Genomic DNA, 19,916 nt, shown 5'->3' on the forward strand with positions numbered 1-19,916 from the left:
TGCCTCCAAGTCTCACAGCAGTGTCTGGGAATCTGCATTTGCAAAGTCTCCCTCCCCAGATGTTTGTAAAGCACTCCAGTAGGTCAAATGGGGAAGGCATGGTGTGGTTCAGAGAAACCCGTCTGAGCCCACCTGGTATGTTTAGGAGACCAGGTGCAGAACACAGCCCTTAAGTTTTTCTGTAACTGGCAAAAAGGTCAGTTGGTTAATATGCATTTTGGAGATCTTTGCAAAACTGAAACAAGGGAACATGTGAATGTGAAAATAATTACATTTCAAGCCAGGGTGGGTGGTTTTAAAACCTTAAAAAAGAAGCAGCATGGCCTGTATGAAACCTGAGTGGGAGAAGCTGCTTCAGCAGATGAGAATACAGGAACAGTCTTTTCCAGGCAGTTAGGGCAGGTGACCCACAGGAGCTGTCCCGGGGAAGAGGCGTTTAGCCCCGCCACAGGTGTTTGTTTGGAAGGCTGGTACTCTGTTAGGCTTTGGAGGCCAGCAGCAAGACTGGCTCTGGCTGTCGTAAGTCCGTTGGGAATGATTTGGGAAGACTGTTGACCAGGGGCTGGGGAATCGCCTCTCCAGAAGGCTCTGCAGCAGGAACCACAGCAAAGTTCAGGTTTTCCAGCTGCCACTGTGATGCTTGTGACTTCCCGGTGAGCACGTTCTCACTGAAGGGGTCCTGCGCCTGCCCTCATCTGCCTGCAGGTCCGGGGTTGACCTGGCTTCTCCTGTAGCAGCAGGCAACAGCTACTACATGGTGGGAATTCTGCAAAAACTGTATGGGACCCTAGCCGGAGGGAGACAGATGCTAGACACATACCCCCACCCAGAAATAAAAACGAGGAAGGAAAAAGCCGCCTACCCCAGGTGCTCTGTAAGGCTCTGGAGCTGGACTGCCCAGGTTTAAATCCTTCAGCTGCCACTTACCGGCTGCTTGATTTCTTCCTGTGCCTCAGTTTACTGATCTCTGAAATGGGGATGAAAACACCCCCTATCTCTTAGGGTTGTTGTGAGGATTGAACGCTTGGAATGGAGTAAGCACTGCGTTTACCACTGTGTGGGTCTCTCTCTTCTCTCTCTCCTCGCCCCCCACCCTCTCCCCACATACTTGTCTAATCCCATTTCTGTTGTTTCCTTCAGCCTGTTTCCTATGACACCTTGATCCTGCCCACCATTTTTTATTTTGTTTTTGTTTTCCCAGGCCTTCGGCTCCAGAGCTGACCCAGGGAGGCTCTGCACACTGGGCTTCTTGATAGGTATCTTTTAACGGAACAGGCCCAGAGGGCAGGTGGGGCTTCTAGCATCCAGGTCTTGCTTGTGGGCACTCACACCGGCTTTGCGTTCTGCCGGTGTTTAGCCTGTTGATCTTACGCTCGAGCCTGTCAGCATTTGCCGAGCCCTTTAACTTTCAGTGGGGAGGTTTATTAGGTAAGGTGTTCCCCTAAATGCTTCTTTTCCTTCTTCTTATTCCAGCCTTTAACTGAGCGGAAGCAGTTGTGCTGATTTTCTTCCTGAAGGAGGAGGAATGCATTTGCCTCCTCACGGTGGGCTTGTAGCCTCCCTCGCCCTGGGTCCCTCTTACCTCTGCAGCCCTGTGGCATCTCTCCCCATAAGCTCATGCATGCTCATGCTTTCTCCTGTGACTCGCTGGGAGTGAAGTAATTACATAATTTTAGGAGTCTGATAGAATTGTGTTCCTAGGAAGACACACAGGTGTCCTCCCAAGCCGTAAGCATCTCCCTTTTTCATCCCAGGGCTCTGGGTAGCATAGGTCACTGTCTGGATTACAGTCCCCTGTGTCATCAGCTGGGTGGAGCCGTGGTGCGGTTGCAGTGAGAGCGGCAGGTAGACCTTTGCATTCTGCTGAACCGGGGACAAGGGGGTAGCAAGCTGCAGAACTCTTTTAAGGTTCCAAAGAGATTATCAGAAATCTGTGTTCTTATGAATCTAGTTTGTGAGTACAGAAAGTCTTCGTTCTCTTAGAAAGCGAAATGTTGATTGCTGTTTAGTTTTGTTTTCCTGTATGATAATTGGCCCCTCATTAATCTGACCTCTGCGGCAATACCGTATTTATGTATGAGAGTCGTACTTTTTTCTCCTGCTATCTTTGGTTGTGTTGTTACAGTGGTGGTGATTGCGGAGGCCTTGGTTGTAAAATAGGGAACTCATTCACAAAGGACAAAATATCATAAAGGTGTATCCTGGGTCAGATTCTCCCGCCACTCCTGTTCCCCCGGGCTCCAGCCACCTGGTTCCTTTCCCTGTGGACGCCCACTGTGTTAGCATTTTGCATTTCCTTCCAGATTTATTTTATGCACATATGAATATATGTTATCTCCCCCTTTTAAACAGATGGTAGCATACTATATATGCACAGTGTTCAGCATCCTGCGTTTTATACTCGGCAGTGCATCTTGCAGATCTGTATGTGTGAGTATATTAAGAGGTATCTGATTCTTTTTTATAGCTGCAGAATATTCCCTCACATGGATGTACCCAGATTTACTTATGTGCTTTCCCATAGATGGGGAATTAAACTTCCTCATGGTTTTTGAGACGAAGGTTCTGGATAAAAATAAACAAGTGGAATCCATACTGACCGGATGCAGCTTAGGCAAAGTCAGGAGATCGAGCATGGTCTTGTGTTGTGTGTTGGGGATTTTTCGCTTGATCTTAGCCAAAAGGCCGAGAAGCGATGCGTCAGGATTTTTCTATAAAATGATACAGTCTTCAGTGGAACATTCAGCTTTGCCTATGTACTTTTGGCAGTCCTCAAGTCATCAAGGAGGAGCATTGTGGGCATTCTTATTTCAATGGACTATTTGACATGCTCTTGGGTCTCCTATCTTGGAAAATAATTAGTTTGTTTTAAAAGATGGTTGTCTGAATCCAGCCAGATGAATGTAGATTCATAAGCTTGGTAAAGGGAAATGAAGACTTGGTACCCATTATTTGAAATGGGATTTGTTCAGGGTCAGGAACACTTTCCCGGGTGATAGATAACTGGCTTTTCCATCAGTTCTTATTTAATAGACACATGTGACCTCATAAATCCTTGTTTAATTGAATGGGAAACTTGATCAAAGGATTCTAAAGTATGGTAAAGACGGACCTACCTGTGTACTAATGTATACATTGTACTGAATTATATATATTAATATAATATATACATAATACGATGTGATGTTTGAACTAGCAGAACATTGGAAGATGAAAGTCGTAATTTAGGAAGGTATAAGCCATAAAGTTAGGTTTTTTGGGTTTTTTGTTTGTTTGTTTGTTTTTTCTTGAGACAGAGTTTCACTTTTATTGCCCAGGCTGGAGTGTAGTGGCATGATCTCAGCGCACTGTAACCTCCACCTCCCAAGTTCAAGTGAGTCTCCTGCCTCAGCCTCCCAAGTAGCTGGGATTACAGGCACCCCCGCCATGCCCAGCTAATTTTTTGTATTTTTAGTAGACGGGGTTTTGCCATATTGCGCAGGCTGGTCTCGAACTCCTGACCTCAAGTGATCCACCTGCCTCAGCCTCCCAATATAAAGTTAATTTTATGCTTCCTTTTGAAGTACTACTTTTAATGACCTTGAAAATCTTATTTGTAGCTAAATACAAATCTGGAAATATAAATATATTTAGTAGATGAATCTAACCTGTTGGCAAAATTTTTGAGTAGCTGAGAAACAAATGGTTTTTGGGTCTGCGGAGGAGAAAATGACCTTGTGTACCGGGAACCTGCCCAGGGACCCACTTTGTTGCACTCTGGAGAATCAATCCCACACCCTTCAGCACAGGCAGAGGCACTTCCACACTGGATGCCTCTGGGGAGAGTTTCTTTACGTTTTGTCTGTTTTGAACATATTCTTTCTTGTTTGATTCCTTTAGCAATTAGGCTAAATATTGGTCAAGTCTTACAATATTAAAAAGAAACGATGTCTGTTTATTTAACGTTGTTCAAAAATAAACCCTATAAACCTCCTAGCATTGCTTTCAATTCTATGTTCTTTAAATTATAGGGGAATTAAACATTTAAATGTTAAGGCTGACAATCGTGATAACTGATTTGAGAACCAATCAAAAGTTCAAAATGATGACAATCGTGATAATTGATTTGAGAACCAATCAAAAGTTCAAAATGATGAATGGCGATGATAGTGTGTGTGTATAAGTACCTGCTGTCCATGCTCAGAGCACCTGAGATACACCAATATATTGGCTTAACTCTAAATTGGAACCCCACGTTTAGCAACTAACATACTCCATCTTCACCATGTCTACTTGATGATGAAAAGTCAGAGCTGGTGGAGCTCGCACCAGATTTAGGACCATTTTGTGTTTGGTTGTTGGTATTTAGCTTCATGAAGTTACGGTTTTGGTGGGGAGGGAGGATGTGATTCAAAATTCTTCAGATATCATGAGATGACATGGATGGTAATGGAACTCACCACATTATCTTCTTTCCCTCTCTCCCTCCCTCCCTCCCTTCCTTCCCTCCCTCCCTTCTTCCCCTTCCTTCCTTCCTTCCTTCCTTCCTTCCTTCCTTCCTCCGTCCCTCCCTCCCTCCCTCCCTCCCTCTCTCTCCCTTTCTCTCTCTCCCTTTCTCTCTTTCTTTTTTTCTTTCTTGACAGCATCTCACTCTGTCACTTAGGCCAGAGTGCATTGGTGCAATCACTGCTCACTGCAACCTTGATCTCCCAGATGTGAGCGATCCTCCCACCTCAGCCTCTCAAGTTGCTAGGACTACAGGCACCTGCTACCATGCCAGGCTAATTTTATATTTTTTGTAGAGACAAGGTTTCTTCATATTGGCCATGCTGGTCTCAAACTTCTGGACTCAGGCAATCCTCCTGCCTCAGCCTCCTGAGTAGGCGGGACTACTGGTGCATGCCACCATGCCAGGCTAATTTTGTATTTTTTGTAGAGATGAGGTCTTGCCATGTTACCCAGGCTGATCTTGAACTCCTGGGCTCAAGCAATTTGCTTGCCTTGGCCTCCCAAAGAGCTGGGATTACACTCATGAGCCACGGCGCCCAGCCACTATGTTATTTTCATCTTAGTTCTCAATGAGGAAACCAAAGCAGAGCTGGATTAAGGGGTCAGAGTCCATGGGTCACCGTCTATTAATGGAGCTCTTAACTCTTGATTCCTGGTTAAAAGTGTTTTTTTCTTAACTATTGATTTGGTGTCAGATGTTCTTCTTTTAACTGGTTCTAAATTTATTCTCTCCGTAGCCAGAGCTCCTTGAAACTTTTGCTGCTGTTAAATCCAGATTTCTTTCCTTTTTCAGAGTTTCATGGCTGTGAAGCCAGGTCATCACAAGGCATGACTGTAATTATGAAATAGGGTGTGATAGTCATCAGGTCCCACTTTTTAGTGGGATCTCTTAGACCTTGCTACATAAGTGACTTTTCCATGGCGTGGCCAAAGTCTACAGGCCACAAACCGAATTCAAAACAAAGTAACTCCAAACTGATCAGCTGACAAGTTTCCTAGAGAAGGGCCTTGGCCATGTACACTGCTCATAAACCTTGTTTTTGAGGTTTACTGGTTCCGTTTAGCTGTGACGTTTGACTTTCTTTCATTGAAGGTTGCCTTTACTTGGTGTTGGGTGGAGCACATCGTGAAGGCTTAGATGTGGGCCCTGAGGTCCCACCCCAAGCTCCGACACATTCCCTTAACCCCAGAGCTGTTCTTGGGAAAGGGGGATGCCAGTTCTCTCTTTCAGCCAATCCTGCTCCGATGCCAGTCTTTTCCTACAGTCCTTCTTCCTCTTTGATTTTTAGGGTGGAGTATCTCTGTTTTTCCAAACCCTCACTTTATTTGAACCCCTTTTATCCCTGCCTTTTTATATTTCAAGCATTTGTGTCTGTGATAAGACTAAAGACTCCTCTAAAGTCGTCTCTTCCATATGGCTGCTATTTTGTTTTTGTTTTTTAATGTATAAAGGAATGTTTTCCCCAATGTTAGGGATGCTCTATTACTGTTGTCCTTCTGTTTCTTTGTTGGTAAGGTCTGTTCATACCTCTTTTCTCAACTTCTTCCCCTTCCCATGCAGGGCTGCAGACTCCTATTCCAGAGGTCATTGTTGATGTGGAATCCATGGACATCTTCCCGGTGGGCTGGTGTGAAGCCAATTCTTACCCTTTGACTACACCACACAAAACAGTCTGTAAGTGGTTCCCAGTTGAGGGGGGTGGTGGATGACACCAGTAATCTTCGTGAGTAAATCGGCAGCTTCATAAAGAAATTATAACCAAGTTCTAAAGAACAAATAAGATTTTTGATTTTCCACTGAGAACCCATGTTTTCGTGATCTCATTTAATCTTTAAGTGTTTGCATGAAATGATATCACAGGTTGACAAACTTTAACAGTGAGGGACAGTTGAAAGTCATAGAGAGGCAGAGAAAAAATATCTGAAATCATCACTCTCAGTTTTTTATCCAGTTCATTGTTTTGATGTGAAAAAAAAAGTTAGATACTATATTATTGTTATCATTTATTTAAAAGAACTGATTTTTCTCATGTAGCTTCTCCTAACAGAGTCATAATTGGTTCCAATAATTTACTGACATTCTTATAAACACGTAGCCAGGCTAGGCACAGTGCCTCATTCCTGTAATCGCAGCACTTTGGGAGGCCAAGGCAGGAGAATGCTTGAGCCCAGGATTTTGAGACCAGCCTGGGCAACATAGTGAGATACTGTATTACATAAAAAAAAGAAGTACATATATAAGTAAATTAGTCCAGCAGGGTGGCACATGTCTCCAGCTACTCTGGAGGCGGAGGTAGGAGGATTGCCTGAGCCCAGTAGATCAGCGCTGCAATGAGCAAAGATGGCATCCAAGCACCAGTAGACTCCGGCGTGGGTGACAGAGTGAGACTCTGTCTCAAAAAATAAATAAACGGTCTACTCTTAACAGTAACTATAGGTGATATTTCAGCTGTACTTTATAAAACGTATTACCACACATCTCTTTGGTTACAGAAATACCAAATAACCAATATTAACAGTTAAACAACCCAGCAGTACATGCCCATTCATACATGTGTGCACACACACGCAGGCACATTTAAATACATGCAAAAATTTTTTTTTTTAAGACAGAGTTTTGCTCTTGTTGCCCAGGCTGGAGTGCAATGGCCCGATCTCGGCTCTCTGCAACCTTCCACCTCCCGGGTTCAAGCAATTCTCCTGCCTCAGCCTCCCGAGTTGCTGAGATAACAGGCATGCGCCACCATGCCCAGCTAATTTTATATTTTTGGTAGAGATGGGGTTTCACTATGTTAGTCAGGCTGGTCTCTAACTCCTGTCCTCAAGTGATCCGCCTGCCTTGGCCTCCCAGAGTGCTGGGATTACACTTTGGCCGTGCCTGGCCAACCGTGTGTTTTAACATATTATTGTAGGTTATTATCACAAAATGGTACCATTTAAAAATCTTCTAACCTAATTAATCATTGCACTTATTATTCTACCCTAATGCATATCAGAAGTGTTATTTAAAATGATGAGTCCTTAGAGATTACAGGTTTTAACTGTTAAAGAGATTCCATCTCTGTCATTTTCTTGGTGGAATTTAGGCACCAACTTAACTTCTTCCTAACAGCCTGTTCTGTGGCCACTTCTGAAGATTCTCACAACATTGCTGGAAACAGTTCCATTGCATAGCTGACTTCACGTTCCCCAGTGGCAACAGTTTCAGGGCTCCTTTAGTTAGCATTATTAAGAGCACCAGAGGACATTATGTGTGTGAAACAAGCAGGTAGTTCACATTAGAGACAGCTGGATTCTATGGGATTCTCCTTTTCCTAAACCATCCTGCTCAAAGGATCTGATTCAGTTGGAGTAATAGTTTCCCCTTACTTAAAAATATTTCTAAAACGTTGAGTGTACAGCAATTATTTTAATCTCGAGGACATTCTTTTCCTCTGTCTCTTAAAATGATGCAGATTCTGGCCAGGCGTGGTGGCTCACGTCTCTAATCCCAGCACATTGGGAGGCCGAGGCAGGGGGATCACCTGAGGTCAGGAGCTCCAGACCAGCCCGGCCAACATGGCACAACCCCATCTCTACTAAAAATACAAAAAATTAACCAGGCATAGTGGTACATGCCTGTCATTCCAGCTAATCGGAGGGCTGAGGCACGAGAATCGCTTGAATCTGGGAGGCAGAGGTTGCAGTGAACTGATATCACGCCACTGCATTCCAGTCTGGGCGAGAAAGCGATACTCTGCTCTGTCTCAAAAAAAAAAAAAAAAAAAAAAAAAGTGCTGCAGATTCTGACCTTGCTCAGCCAGCAAGGCCAGTAGGTTCTCCCCAACCTGAGTGTTGTCCTGGGGTTGGGGTTCCAATCCCCTTTGTCCTTGTTGTCCCTCAAACAGAACCTGATGTCCTAGATCCTCTTCCTCCCCCCTTCACATGGATTTGGGAGGGTGCAAGTGCTTTGGGGTTTTCTGGAGCACAATCATGTACAGGTTAAGGTAAATGCTGTAAAGTTTCCTCGTTCTTTAGGATTTTTTATCTGTCTGTTGTGCTTGGCTCTTTCCCAGGGGGTCAGGCGACCTCACCCCGTTAACAAAGACCAGGGGAGACAAGTATTCCAAACTCACTTTTCACCTGACAGATTCTAAGTGTGGACCTTTTCGTAGTAGTAACTGGAGTTGAATGTCCGATAGTCAAGAGTAGGTGGGATCTTATTGAGTATTTTTCTTATTCATTTTTGCTTGCATTTCTTGCACATACATTTTGCTTTAAAGAGGCAAACTCCAACTCCAAACCTGCCAGACTCTAGCAGCTTTAGAAGTTTTGTTGGAATTAATGTATGCTTATGTTGGAAGATGTAGGATTATCTGAGCCAAAGTTAGTAGATGCCAAAAGCTTTGGTCTATTTTTGTTAAGGTGATCCGAATCCGTTATAAATATAAACTGGAAATGTTCTTATCCAAATAAATCACTATTTGCTCATTTATGTCAATATTTGACCAGGCGTATTTGTGCACTCCTGGTTCTCCTTTTGTGAATAACATGTTTGAGTTGACATGCGTGTCTCTGACAGCACTTCAGGAGAGTGCTGTGATGGTCACATGATTTGCTTCATCACAATTTTTCTCGGAAAAAAATCATTCTGGATAATTGCTTGCAACAATTGATCTGAACGTGTGAGGTACAGCAGGTGTACTCTTTTGCTTTCTTAGATGCACGTTGGAAAATGAAGTAGCTAGTGTAATGATCAGATTAAATGAACTAAGTTGTACTAAGATCTGACATCTGGTGAGTTAACGTCTGTCCTATGCTAGAAGAAACTGATAGGAAATTGTGGCGTGAGTGACATAACTTTTCAGCATTTAAATTACTACTTTAAAATGGGTACCTTTTTACTTTATAACCTATTTTTAAAAATGGACTTGCCCCACTAACAAAGCTGACTTTCTTTTTTTCCCTTTGCCTTTTCTACAGCACAAAAGAAGAGAAAGATTGCAGTTGTGCAACCAGAGAAACAGTACGTGCTTTTTTCCCCCCAGACTGTAGTGTATACCGATAAACTGTAGTGTCTCTATGGAGGATGGGAAGCATGGCTGTTTTTATTGGTGTTATCTAGCAAATAGCACGCAAGTAGAGGTAGCAGTAAAACATAGTGGCTGTTATTTGTTGTGTACCCGTTATGTGCAGAACACAGTGCCTTCTCCCCGATGCACTCACAGTCCAGATTCCCATGGCTCACTTTTTATTCCACTTCGACATACCTGGGGAGGGCCCCAGATCTACACACTGAGAGAAATGGCTGGCTGTGCTCACAATTCTCAGCGTCTGCAGGGGCCCCACGTGGCAGGTGCAGTTTCTACTCGCAGCCCCTCACCACACTCAGAATGCTGCTTCTTACTCACCTCTCCTAGAGTAGCCCGGGTTTGGGAGGCGGAAAACTTGAGTCCAACCCCAGCTCTGCTGCGTGAACTTGAGCAAGTAGCATTGGTTCTCTGCCTTTCAGTGCTCTGGTTTATAAAATATGATTTGGGGTACTTAGGAAGATTAAATTAGATTCCATTTGAAAAAAAGTGTAGGCCTTAAATTGTAGGCTGAACAAATACAGATTATGCCCTGTCCCCCATTTCAATTGTGATTTCCTATGGAAAGAGGGTGTCCCCCATTTCAGCTGTGACTTTATGTGGAAAGAGGGTGTTAGCAAAGTGTGTCCAGGCAGGCAGTGTGTTTTTGAAAAGTTGTGACTGCTAGTAACATTTGTAAATACTGAAAAATATTTAAAATACACTAAAATGTGCATTCCATGCCAAGTGATTCTGCTTTCTTAAGTAAATAAAAATACACTGATGGAAAGACAGCTGAAAACAGCGTTTTTCATGGGCAGTAGTCGAGTTTAAATTTAAATAAAATGAAATTGAACTGTAACTGCACTATTTGAATGAGAAGAACAGTTCTGTAGGTGTTTTTTTGTGGGTTTGCTTCTAAATGCAGTGTATGCGGCTCATAACCAGACTCCATGTTATCCACCTGAGGTTGAAGTAGAGAGATTTCGTAACACACCTGTGACTGAATCCAGACTTGAATTCATCACTCCTAAATGTGCAGCCCGTAGATTAACGGTTCTCACCTTTCCCGTGTGTCGGTCACTTAGAGAGCTTGGAGCACACGGATTGCTGGGCCCCATCCTCAAAATTTCTGATTCAGAATGTCTGACATGGGGCCCAAGAATCTACATTTCTAACAAGTTCATGGGTAGTGTCAATGCTGTGGGTCTGGGAACCCGTCTTGGAGAACCGCTGCATAGATGGCCTTGCTAAGATCTCTTGTAAGGGTTGACTTTGAGCTTAAGGAGCTTTTCAACCATGTGGTTTCTATGCCACCAACCTAGACAGCCCTGTGAAATCTAGTACACCTCTTTTCCCCTAAGGCTACATTTTAAAACGCCTATTTATTCAGCAACATTTTTACTGAACTGTAACAGAACTCTGTCCTGGACTAAGCCTGTATTGCATTTGAAGACTCGCCAGTTTATAGATTTTCTTTTAAGGTCTTATTTTTAGTGTGGCCATGACTCACAGGGGCCCGGAGGTCAGAAATCAAAGGTTAGTGGAAAGTGGTTTTCAATTAGACATCGAAGTGGAAAAGTCTGACTTTAATCCAATGTAGGATAGCGTTTTTTCATGTTTAAAATATAATTGAAGACAGTATTACAATTCCATAGCAAGAGACAAGGCCAGAAGCAACCTGGGAGAAACTCACTGCTCAGTGCCAGCCGCTCAGAGGCGGATGTCTCAGGCTTTCCAGGGCCATCCGAAGAACTGGACAACTACTTTTCTGAAATGCTGTTTTCATCTGATCTTACTGGCATTGTTCCCATGCACACATTCTCTTCTATGGTCCTCTTATCTGGGATTTCTGGAAGAGTCCTTTTAAATTATGATAAGACGTTGGAATGTAGTAGTTCCTTCTAAAGCTTGTGGTCCCTGATAGTTTTATTTTCTCTGTTGACAGATTGCCGCCCACAGTGCCTGTTAAGAAAATACCTCATGACCTTTGTTTATTCCCACACCTGGACACCACAGGTAATCGGTCCCATTTAGGGGTCTCTGTGCCTTCCCAAGTGCAGCCGGGAGCAGAGACATTACATGTGTCTAGGTTGCTATGAATATGTCTCAGCGTTGAGCCTGTTCTGTTTTTCTCCATTGCCACTCGTGAACGGATACCTACTTTTTAAAAAGAAAAGTTTCTAAGCTAAATTCTCTGTGCCTCTTCTTTTCTGCTTTTTGGCCAGTAGTTCTAGATAGCTCTAGTCTATAGAAAAATGGTTTATGTGTGACTTGCAAATTAGGAGCCAAATTAGGGCTGTGTATCATGGGGAAAAGGAAAGTGTTGAAAATATCATCTCATTAGGCAATTTCTTTTTCGACATTTTATTTCGGTTCCACTTGCATTTTTCCACTTACTGTTAGTATTTAAGTCGCCTCTGGCTTTTGAATTGTTCCTTAAAACCCTCTAACGTGATGGTTGTGAACAATATATGTTTTTTAATGTGTAAAGTCTTACATCCTACAATAACCTTTGGAAATACATTTGTGAGCTACCCTCTGACCATGAAGTCTGGTAATAGACATGTTTATACTTTGTCATACTTGATTAAAAAGTCTATTCTCTAAGCCAAAATGAAACCTGCTCTGAATTCCAGGATTAAAACCAACATGTCATGGAAGAATCCTACTAGGAGATTCTCTTGGTAGTAAAGAGCAGTTTTATAAGTAGATTTAACTAAAAGTTTGTTTTTCTACAGGCCTGGTAATCTAAAGGCAGAGTAATCCTACCAAAAAATGTCCATGTAAATTCTGCTGTGGACTTCATTATTTTGCCTGTTTTATATAATTCAAACTTTAGAATGGTTTTAAAAGAACCTTGCCAGCTACACTTTCATAGTCTATAATTGTAATTTTACTCCTTTTCTTTTATATCCAGAAGAATAACATTTCTGCCTCCTACCTCTGCTGGTTCTTAGTTGAAGTCTTTATGAGAACAAACCTTTCTAGACTGTTAAATTACCATCCCAAATTAATAGCAGTGGTTGTGCAGAAATTCCACTGTGAGTGTTGCTTAGCTTGGCGCTTGGGTAGAGTCAGGATGGGGGCGGTGACTCCCTTAGCCAGAAGTGAAACCTCGTTCTACATTTATAGACATTAAGAAACCTTAGGCCCAGCATGGTGGCTCATGCCTGTAATTCTAGCACTTTGGAAGGCTGAAGCAGACAGATTCCTTGAGCTCAGGAGTTCGAGACCAGCCTGGCCAACATGGTGAGACCTCATTTCTACTAAAAAATACAAAAATTAGCCAGGCATGGTGGCACGTGCCTGTAATCCCAGCTACTCAGGAGTCTGAGGCAGGAGAATCGCTTGAACCCAGGAGGTGGAGGTTGCAGTGAGCCGAGATTGCACCACTGCACTCCAGCCTGGGCAACAAAGTGAGACCCTGTCTCAAAACCAAAACAAAAAAAAAGTTTCTTTTTTTTTGAGACAGAGTTTTGCTCTTTTCACCCAGGATGGATTACAGGCACATACTACCATGCCCGGCTAAATTTTGTATTTTCAGTAGAAATGAGGTCTCACCGTGTTGGCCAGGCTGATCTGGAACTCCTGACCTCAGGTGATCCACCCGCCTCAGCCTCCCAAAGTGCCAGTATTACAGGTGTGAGCCACCACCTGTAAGAAAGAAACTTTAGATTGAGGTCTTATCATTTAATTATTCTGCTTGCCCATGGCATTAGAGACAGCAAGATCAGCAGCTCTCCCTTTTCCCTTTCTGAGTTGAAAGAAGAATATGGGTAATGTACACTTAAGCTGCAGTGAGGTCTACTTCACCTTCATCAGATTGGCAGGATGGAGAAGTGCAACAGGAACCAGTGTTGGGGTGGGTGTGGGACTCTAGGAGCCCTTCCATGGTGCTAACAAGAGTGTCAGTTGGGGTAGTCACTGTGAAGAACGGCGTGGCCATGTCTAGTGAAACTGAAGATAGAGATACGCAGAGGTGGCCTAGCCAGCCCACTCTTCTTACGCACCTGCAAGACTCTCTTGCCCACATGTAGAAGTTTTTCACAGTCATATTCATGAAAGCACTGTTGACAGTCCTGAGCAAGTAAAAACAACTAAATATCCATCAGTAAGAGACTAGACAGCTAAATGATACTATATTAATTCAACAGAGTCAAATAAGTAAAAAAATGAATGAACTTTCTAGATCCACATTTACCAACTTGGATATATCTCAGAAACTTCTTGTGAAGCAAACCAACAAAATCTTGCAGGAAATCATTTATGGAATATGTTTAAAATATCATATATTGTCATGCTTCTGTCTGTGGTGAAGCTGACACACTTGTGTGGCATGATGAACACCAGATTCAGGGTTGTGGTGACTTCTGGGGGTGCAGGTTAGGGGGGTCACTGGGGTGGGTGACTCACAGAATTTCACTGTGTAGTCAGTGTTTTTGTCCTTGAACTATATAATGATTCTGGAGTGGTCATTGTCTTAGCTTTTGTGTCTTTTCGTGTGTCTTGAATACTGCATCATAAACAGAAAAGTTTATTTATATGGCAGAAAGTATGATCAGAATCTCTAAGGTATCATTAAGGATATCAAATGTTGCTTGTAGGCTCATGCATGCTTCTGTGTGTGGTGAAGTTGGCACACTTGTGTGGCATGATGAACACCAGATTCATGCAATCTGGAAAAATTAACCAGAATTTCTAAGGTATCATTAAGGATATCAAATGTCCTGCTATTAGGACACAGCACCTCTTTCTCAAAAGAAGAAAATCATGTTTTTCTCTGCTCCTCTGTCACAATTTTCAACCAGAGTGTGGCTTCCTAATTACAGTTCTAACGACACTGGCCGTCACGGTTGTCGTGTTCATTTTGGGTTCCATTGCTTTTGTTATGCCTGACTCTCCATCAGCCAAGATCTCGGATAGCTCTTTGTGCTCCTTTTCCCTGACCATGTGGATGAAGCAAGGGTCTCGGGGCCCCCTAGGGTCTGGGGCTGTGGTCCTAAGCATGGGCTGTGTTGCTCTCCCCTGCAGGAACCGTCAACGGGAAATACTGCTGTCCTCAGCTCTTCATCAACCACAGGTGTTTCTCAGGCCCTTACCTGAACAAAGGAAGGATCGCAGAGCTACCTCAGTCGGTGGGACCGGGCAAGTGCGTGCTGGTTCTTAAAGAGGTAAAGCCTGTGCACAATCACCTTGGCTTATTTTAACAGGATTTTTCAAAAAGCTGTGGGCCCAGTTTCTGAAGGAGGGAACAGACATCAGAAGCAATTCAGTTGGCATTTACTGAGACCTCCTTTCTCTCCGTCCTGGGCGCTAAAGCCAGAGATACACAAACAGAAGAATGATGCTCTGACCCATGAAAGACTCCCCGTCTAGGTGGAGGGACACACATCTGCCTCCCCTCGAATTAGGGGGAAACGTTGCAGTAGGTTTGAATGAAGTGCTTTGGAAAGACAGAGGGAAGATTGTGTGTGGATTGAGGGCCTAGGACTGGAGTTGAGGTTTCCAAAGAGATAGACCAGCCCGGAATGGCACAGAGGACTTCACGAGGCAGCAGAGGGTATTATCACTGAGAACGGTGCTCCTTGGCCAGGTCATGGTGCTGTTCCATCTTTTTGTGTCATCCATCTTTTCCAGCACCTGGTACTTGCACACGGGAGGTACTGGTAAGTATTTCAATGGTCTCCAGGTACTTTGATGAGGTTTGTGTCATGGGTCACATCCAGGCCCGTCACTTGGAGGCTGTGGCTCCCCATTGGTCCTGCTGCCTTCGGGCGACGACCTGCAGAGAGAGGTGAATCCTGAGGATGTTGATGAAGGCTTCCTCTCCGTTGCATTTTTCTAGCATAGCCTCGGACAGTGCTTGGAGACAGATTGGAAATTTGGAATAGTTTCCAAACTCTTCCTGGAACTCTCTCTGCTCTTTTCTTACACATATCAGTGCTTTCTCTGAAGAAAGAAGATACCAAATGGATATTCTCTATTGCCACTGTACCATGATGAATGTTTCTTAAAATTCTGCAGGCACAGCAATCCACTGATCCATTGAACAAATGTTTGTTAGGTAACTTTGAGGAGCCAGGCACCATTGGAAGCATTGGATTAAAAAAGAAATAGGCTCTGCCTTTTGCCTGTTGGGGTTTCCTGTTCTTGTTAGGGAGATGATGTAATCCTCAGCTTGATGTACAGTTGGGGGTCCGAGAGAGAGGCAGAAACACAGTGCCCTGGGAGCAGAGTGGAGGACAGATATATGGCAAGTAACATTTCTTTTTTTTTTTTTTTTTTGAGACGGAGTCTCGCTCTGTCGCCCAGGCTGGAGTGCAGTGGCCGGTTCTCAGCTCACTGCAAGCTCCGCCTCCCGGGTTTACGCCATTCTCCTGCCTCAGCCTCCCGAGTAGCTGGGACTACAGGCGCCCGCCACCTCGCCCGGCTAGTTTTTTTTTTTTTTGTATTTTTTAGTAGAGACGGGGTTTCACCGTGTTAGCCAGGATGGTCTTGATCTCCTGACCTTGTGATCCGCCCGTCTCGGCCTCCCAAAGTGCTGGGATTACAGGCTTGAGCCACCGCGCCCGGCCGCAGCAAGTAACATTTCATCTGGCTTAGGCAGAGTGCGTAGGATCCTGATTGCACAGTGTGGGCATGGCCACACAGGTGGGCATTCAAGGTGTGTTCCAGAAAGGAAAGTCAGGTATGGCTGGAGCTTAGGAACTTAGGCTGGAGATAAACAGTGGCATAAAAGGACCCATTAGATTCTGAGAAGAAAAACAGGAAGCTGGCCCACCTTGACACTTCAGTGTGAGGGTGGATGGAGCAAAGTGGATGGGGCCTGCTTGTGAAAGGCCTTCTCTGGTATTTTAAGTGATTTGGACTTGAATCAATGGATGGAACATCCTCAGAGGGATGCCACATGAGAGCCTCTGTGTGGTTTTAAATATCATTTCACTTAATGAGAAGGAGACCGTTGAAGCAAAGTCAGAGGGCGTTTGCTCTTCCTGGTTATCAACGGGATTCATAGTTAAAGACCTTTATATTAGAAAAAACATCTGCTTGAGAGGGAAGTAGGGGTTACAGTTTAGAAGAAACCTGTCAGAAATCGACAAGACTATTGTTGCGGTCATTTATTCGGGAGCATGTAGAATGCTTAGCAGGTGATCCCTGCCCCACATGAGCATCCAGTTGAGTGGGAAAGATGAGTAGGTAAATAGAATGTAGCCACATGGTCCCAGGTTCCAGGGCAGGACCTGGCATGCACGCTTTGAGATCACACTGGAGGCATCCGCAATCTGTAGGGACCGTGGAACAGGTGGCCTGCCCCAGGTAGGGAGAAGAGCAGGAACAAGGCTGGGGCATCTGGGGTGCAGGGGATGAAAGAAGGAAGAGGAGAGGATGCTCACAGCACCTGAAATGTGCAGACTGCAAGGGATGGACCCAGAAAGGGCCCTTGTTCATGTTTAGAATCTGTCGCAGGCCTGGCCATTGTACCAGGCCCTTCATACACATCTTCATTTAGCAGAGTGGAGCTGCCTTCCTTGTAACTAGCTCATTTCTGCATTTGGCATCATGTCTTGAAATCAAACAGTACACATCTCACTAAGTGTAAGTGGCGAGTAGATTCAATACATGAGAAATTTACAGCTAAGGAAAATGGTGATTGAGTTGGAAGGGCCACACCCTGGGAAGGGCTCCGCAGTGTGGTTAAGCGGCAGGACTGCTAGTTAATGCTAAGTGAATAAATTGGCACAGATTGGAGAGCCCTATAGATATTAAACTCAATCCAAACAGAAATCAAGCCAGGATTACACATAAGAATTTCTGCCACCATAGGAAATAGGACCCTAGAGCAAGAATTGACTTTCGTCTGTCTGCCACAGCTGTCAGTCTGTGAATGGATTTCCACTAGGGCGATGTTGTCTGCCTGTATTTCTGCCTAGTTTTGTTGTGAGTGATAGGATGAGGACACAAAAACACAAAATTACGGAGAGCTGGCGGCCTTTTTTGAAGCTGCCTGCAAGCCTGTTTCACATGACATGTTCTGTTGTTGAAATGAGACCTTCCCTTATCTGCCAGCTCTGTGAACAAACAAGATGACCTTGGCTTCAGCCTGTCTTGAGGGGCTGGCTGTTTTACTTTACTAAATGATTTTTTTTAAGTCAAAAGTAGTTACCCCTGGTCAATTCTGTGATAGGTGCCCGCAGCCAAATTTAAAAGTGAGGCCAGAGCAGTTTTCTAATGACAGAACTAGTTTTTTGCCGATGTTTGAAAAATGCGTGTGGCAGGAAGAAAGAAAAACAAACAAAAAAATAGGTGAGTGCTTCAGTTCTGTGAGTGCAAGAAAAATGTAAGTTCCACCAAGCTAATATTTATGCTAATGCTCCTCTTTCAATACCAGAACCTCTGTAGCTTCAAATTTCATTTTAGTTAAGGAGAACGAGGTAATGGAAGCAAAGACAGAGTGCATTGCTTTTCCTGGCCATCGGTGTTATTAGGAACTTGAACACTATGTGTAGGAGATGTGCAGTGAGAGCGGTTAACGCTGACCTGTTCTGCCAGAAATAGATGATGTCTCGGGGGAAGTAGACAATGTTTCGGGGGATGGATGCAGACATGGTCTTTGGCAAGGTTCAGTGCAGGCTGCAAAGTCCAGTTCTGGGTTCTGTCTGAGTGGACCGCTTTACAAGAGAGGACGAAGTTTCTGGTAAAAGTGGTCTTTAATGCATGGCTCTATGGTGTTAGAGCCGAGTGGGGTTTGGAGGGGACCACGAGTGTGTCTGGCCTCAATTCGAGGGGGTGCAGTGAGGGGAGGTACGGGGACCTGGGAGAAGCTGGAACCAGAGTCACTCACCGGTCCATTCAGGTCCAGACGTATCCCATAAGCAAACTCAGAACGAAGCAGGCCTTGGCGTGGAAGGGCAGGCCCAGCCAACGACCGCCTCTCACATGCTGGGCCTTTTACAGGATGCCTGTGCCCAGCTGCACGGAGGGTGGAGTTGTTAGGCACAGGCAGTAGGGATGCTGTTTATCCTAAGGCACATGTCCATGCTCAGTAGGGTCATTGTCCATTGGGATCATCTTTTTCTATCTCAAATCCTTCTACCCCATGCCTCCCCCAGAGTACCAGGGTCCCCAAAAGAGAGAGAAACTATGGATCTGTGTCATATCAAGAGATTGGTTGCCTCCTATGGCCAAAAGAGTGTTGTCAGCTGTTGTGTTCCTTTGCGTTGCACAAGGTGTTCAGGAAATTGTTGCCTTGTAGCGTACATACCATCTCATGAATCACCAGGCCTGTAGTCCTCACTTTATAGACAGTGTGTCAGGCTAGTGTCTACATGTGAAAGAGAAAGTGAACGAGTGAGCCAGCCTGGGCACAAGAGGCCAACAGGGAGTGGAACATCTAATGTATTTACTCATGCCCGTGGGTCCTGGAGTGACTGCTTCAGCTGCAGACACAGACCCATGATGAAGGTGAGAGCAGACCAGCCAAGCGCTCCTGGTAGAAATGACTCTGAAAACACCCACCTGGGCAGGGCGATGGAGCCTCTGCCTTCACAGGAACTGCAAACATCATGGGGGTTGGCAGGACAGTGTCCTTGGAGAAAGTCCCAGGGTGACTCTTGGAGACTTGGGGAGCCTCGTGGTTTTTCTTAGAATTGATTTGGCTTAAAATATCAGTATGTAAATGTCAGTGACAGTATGTAACTTCTGTTTTTCAGAAAAAAAGGGAAACATGCCTTTCACGTGGGGCATCTGTGGGTGTCCCTTTGTGAGTTTTCCGCATGAGTTTTGGGTTGCTGAGCAGGCAGGGGCTCTCCGATTGCGTTCGCTCAGCAGCACACCTGGCCTGTCCTGTGTGCTGCTTTTTGGCAGTCCAGATTCAGGAGCTTAAGAGAGGAACGTTTATAGAAAGGAAATCGATGAGCCGTAACTTTCTGTAGAAAGGTAGAAATAGAACGGCTGATTTTCTGCTCTCCTTTTTCTTCTTCTGGTGCTTAAATGTTCACAGAAAGCCCGGGAAGCCTGGCACCCAGGACCCTGTGCAATGAGGCACTTCTCAGGCTTGTTTTTCTTGCTCCAGTGTAACTCTCCACCCCGTTCGCCAGGATGCTGGTGAGACCACGGCACTCAGCTGAGGTCCAAAGGCTAGGTGGGAAGGCGTAGACCAGCAGAATCAAAGAAGTAATGCTGCACCCCTGGACCGGAATGCAGTGTCCCCCGAACCACCGGCCCTGAGTCAGAGATGCCCCACTGCAAATAGTGATGTGACTCCCAACCCCCAAAGGGCTTCAAGTGACTCCGGCTCCTGGTCACCTGCAGTTTTGGATCTTTCGAGTGGGACCTGGCAGTTTGGGATTTGGCCTCAGCTGTTATTTATGGTTTCGA

General features: G+C 44.7%; 1 protein-coding gene across 3 annotated transcripts in view; it reads left to right on the plus strand.

The window, feature by feature from the left end:
- Nucleotides 1-19,916, plus strand: part of SFMBT2 (Scm like with four mbt domains 2) — a 259,882-nt gene that overhangs the window by 205,391 nt on the left and 34,575 nt on the right. For all 3 annotated transcript variants that reach the window (XM_033208309.1, XM_033208308.1, XM_033208311.1), the window contains 4 exons: nt 6,050-6,163; nt 9,451-9,493; nt 11,485-11,555; nt 14,571-14,710. In XM_033208309.1, coding sequence (XP_033064200.1) covers nt 6,050-6,163; nt 9,451-9,493; nt 11,485-11,555; nt 14,571-14,710 — 368 coding nt within the window. The remainder of the gene's footprint in view (nt 1-6,049; nt 6,164-9,450; nt 9,494-11,484; nt 11,556-14,570; nt 14,711-19,916) is intronic.

Source organism: Trachypithecus francoisi, unplaced genomic scaffold (assembly GCF_009764315.1).
Source record: "Trachypithecus francoisi isolate TF-2019V2 unplaced genomic scaffold, Tfra_2.0 Lachesis_group9, whole genome shotgun sequence".
In the NCBI taxonomy this organism is placed as follows: Eukaryota; Metazoa; Chordata; class Mammalia; order Primates; family Cercopithecidae; genus Trachypithecus; species Trachypithecus francoisi.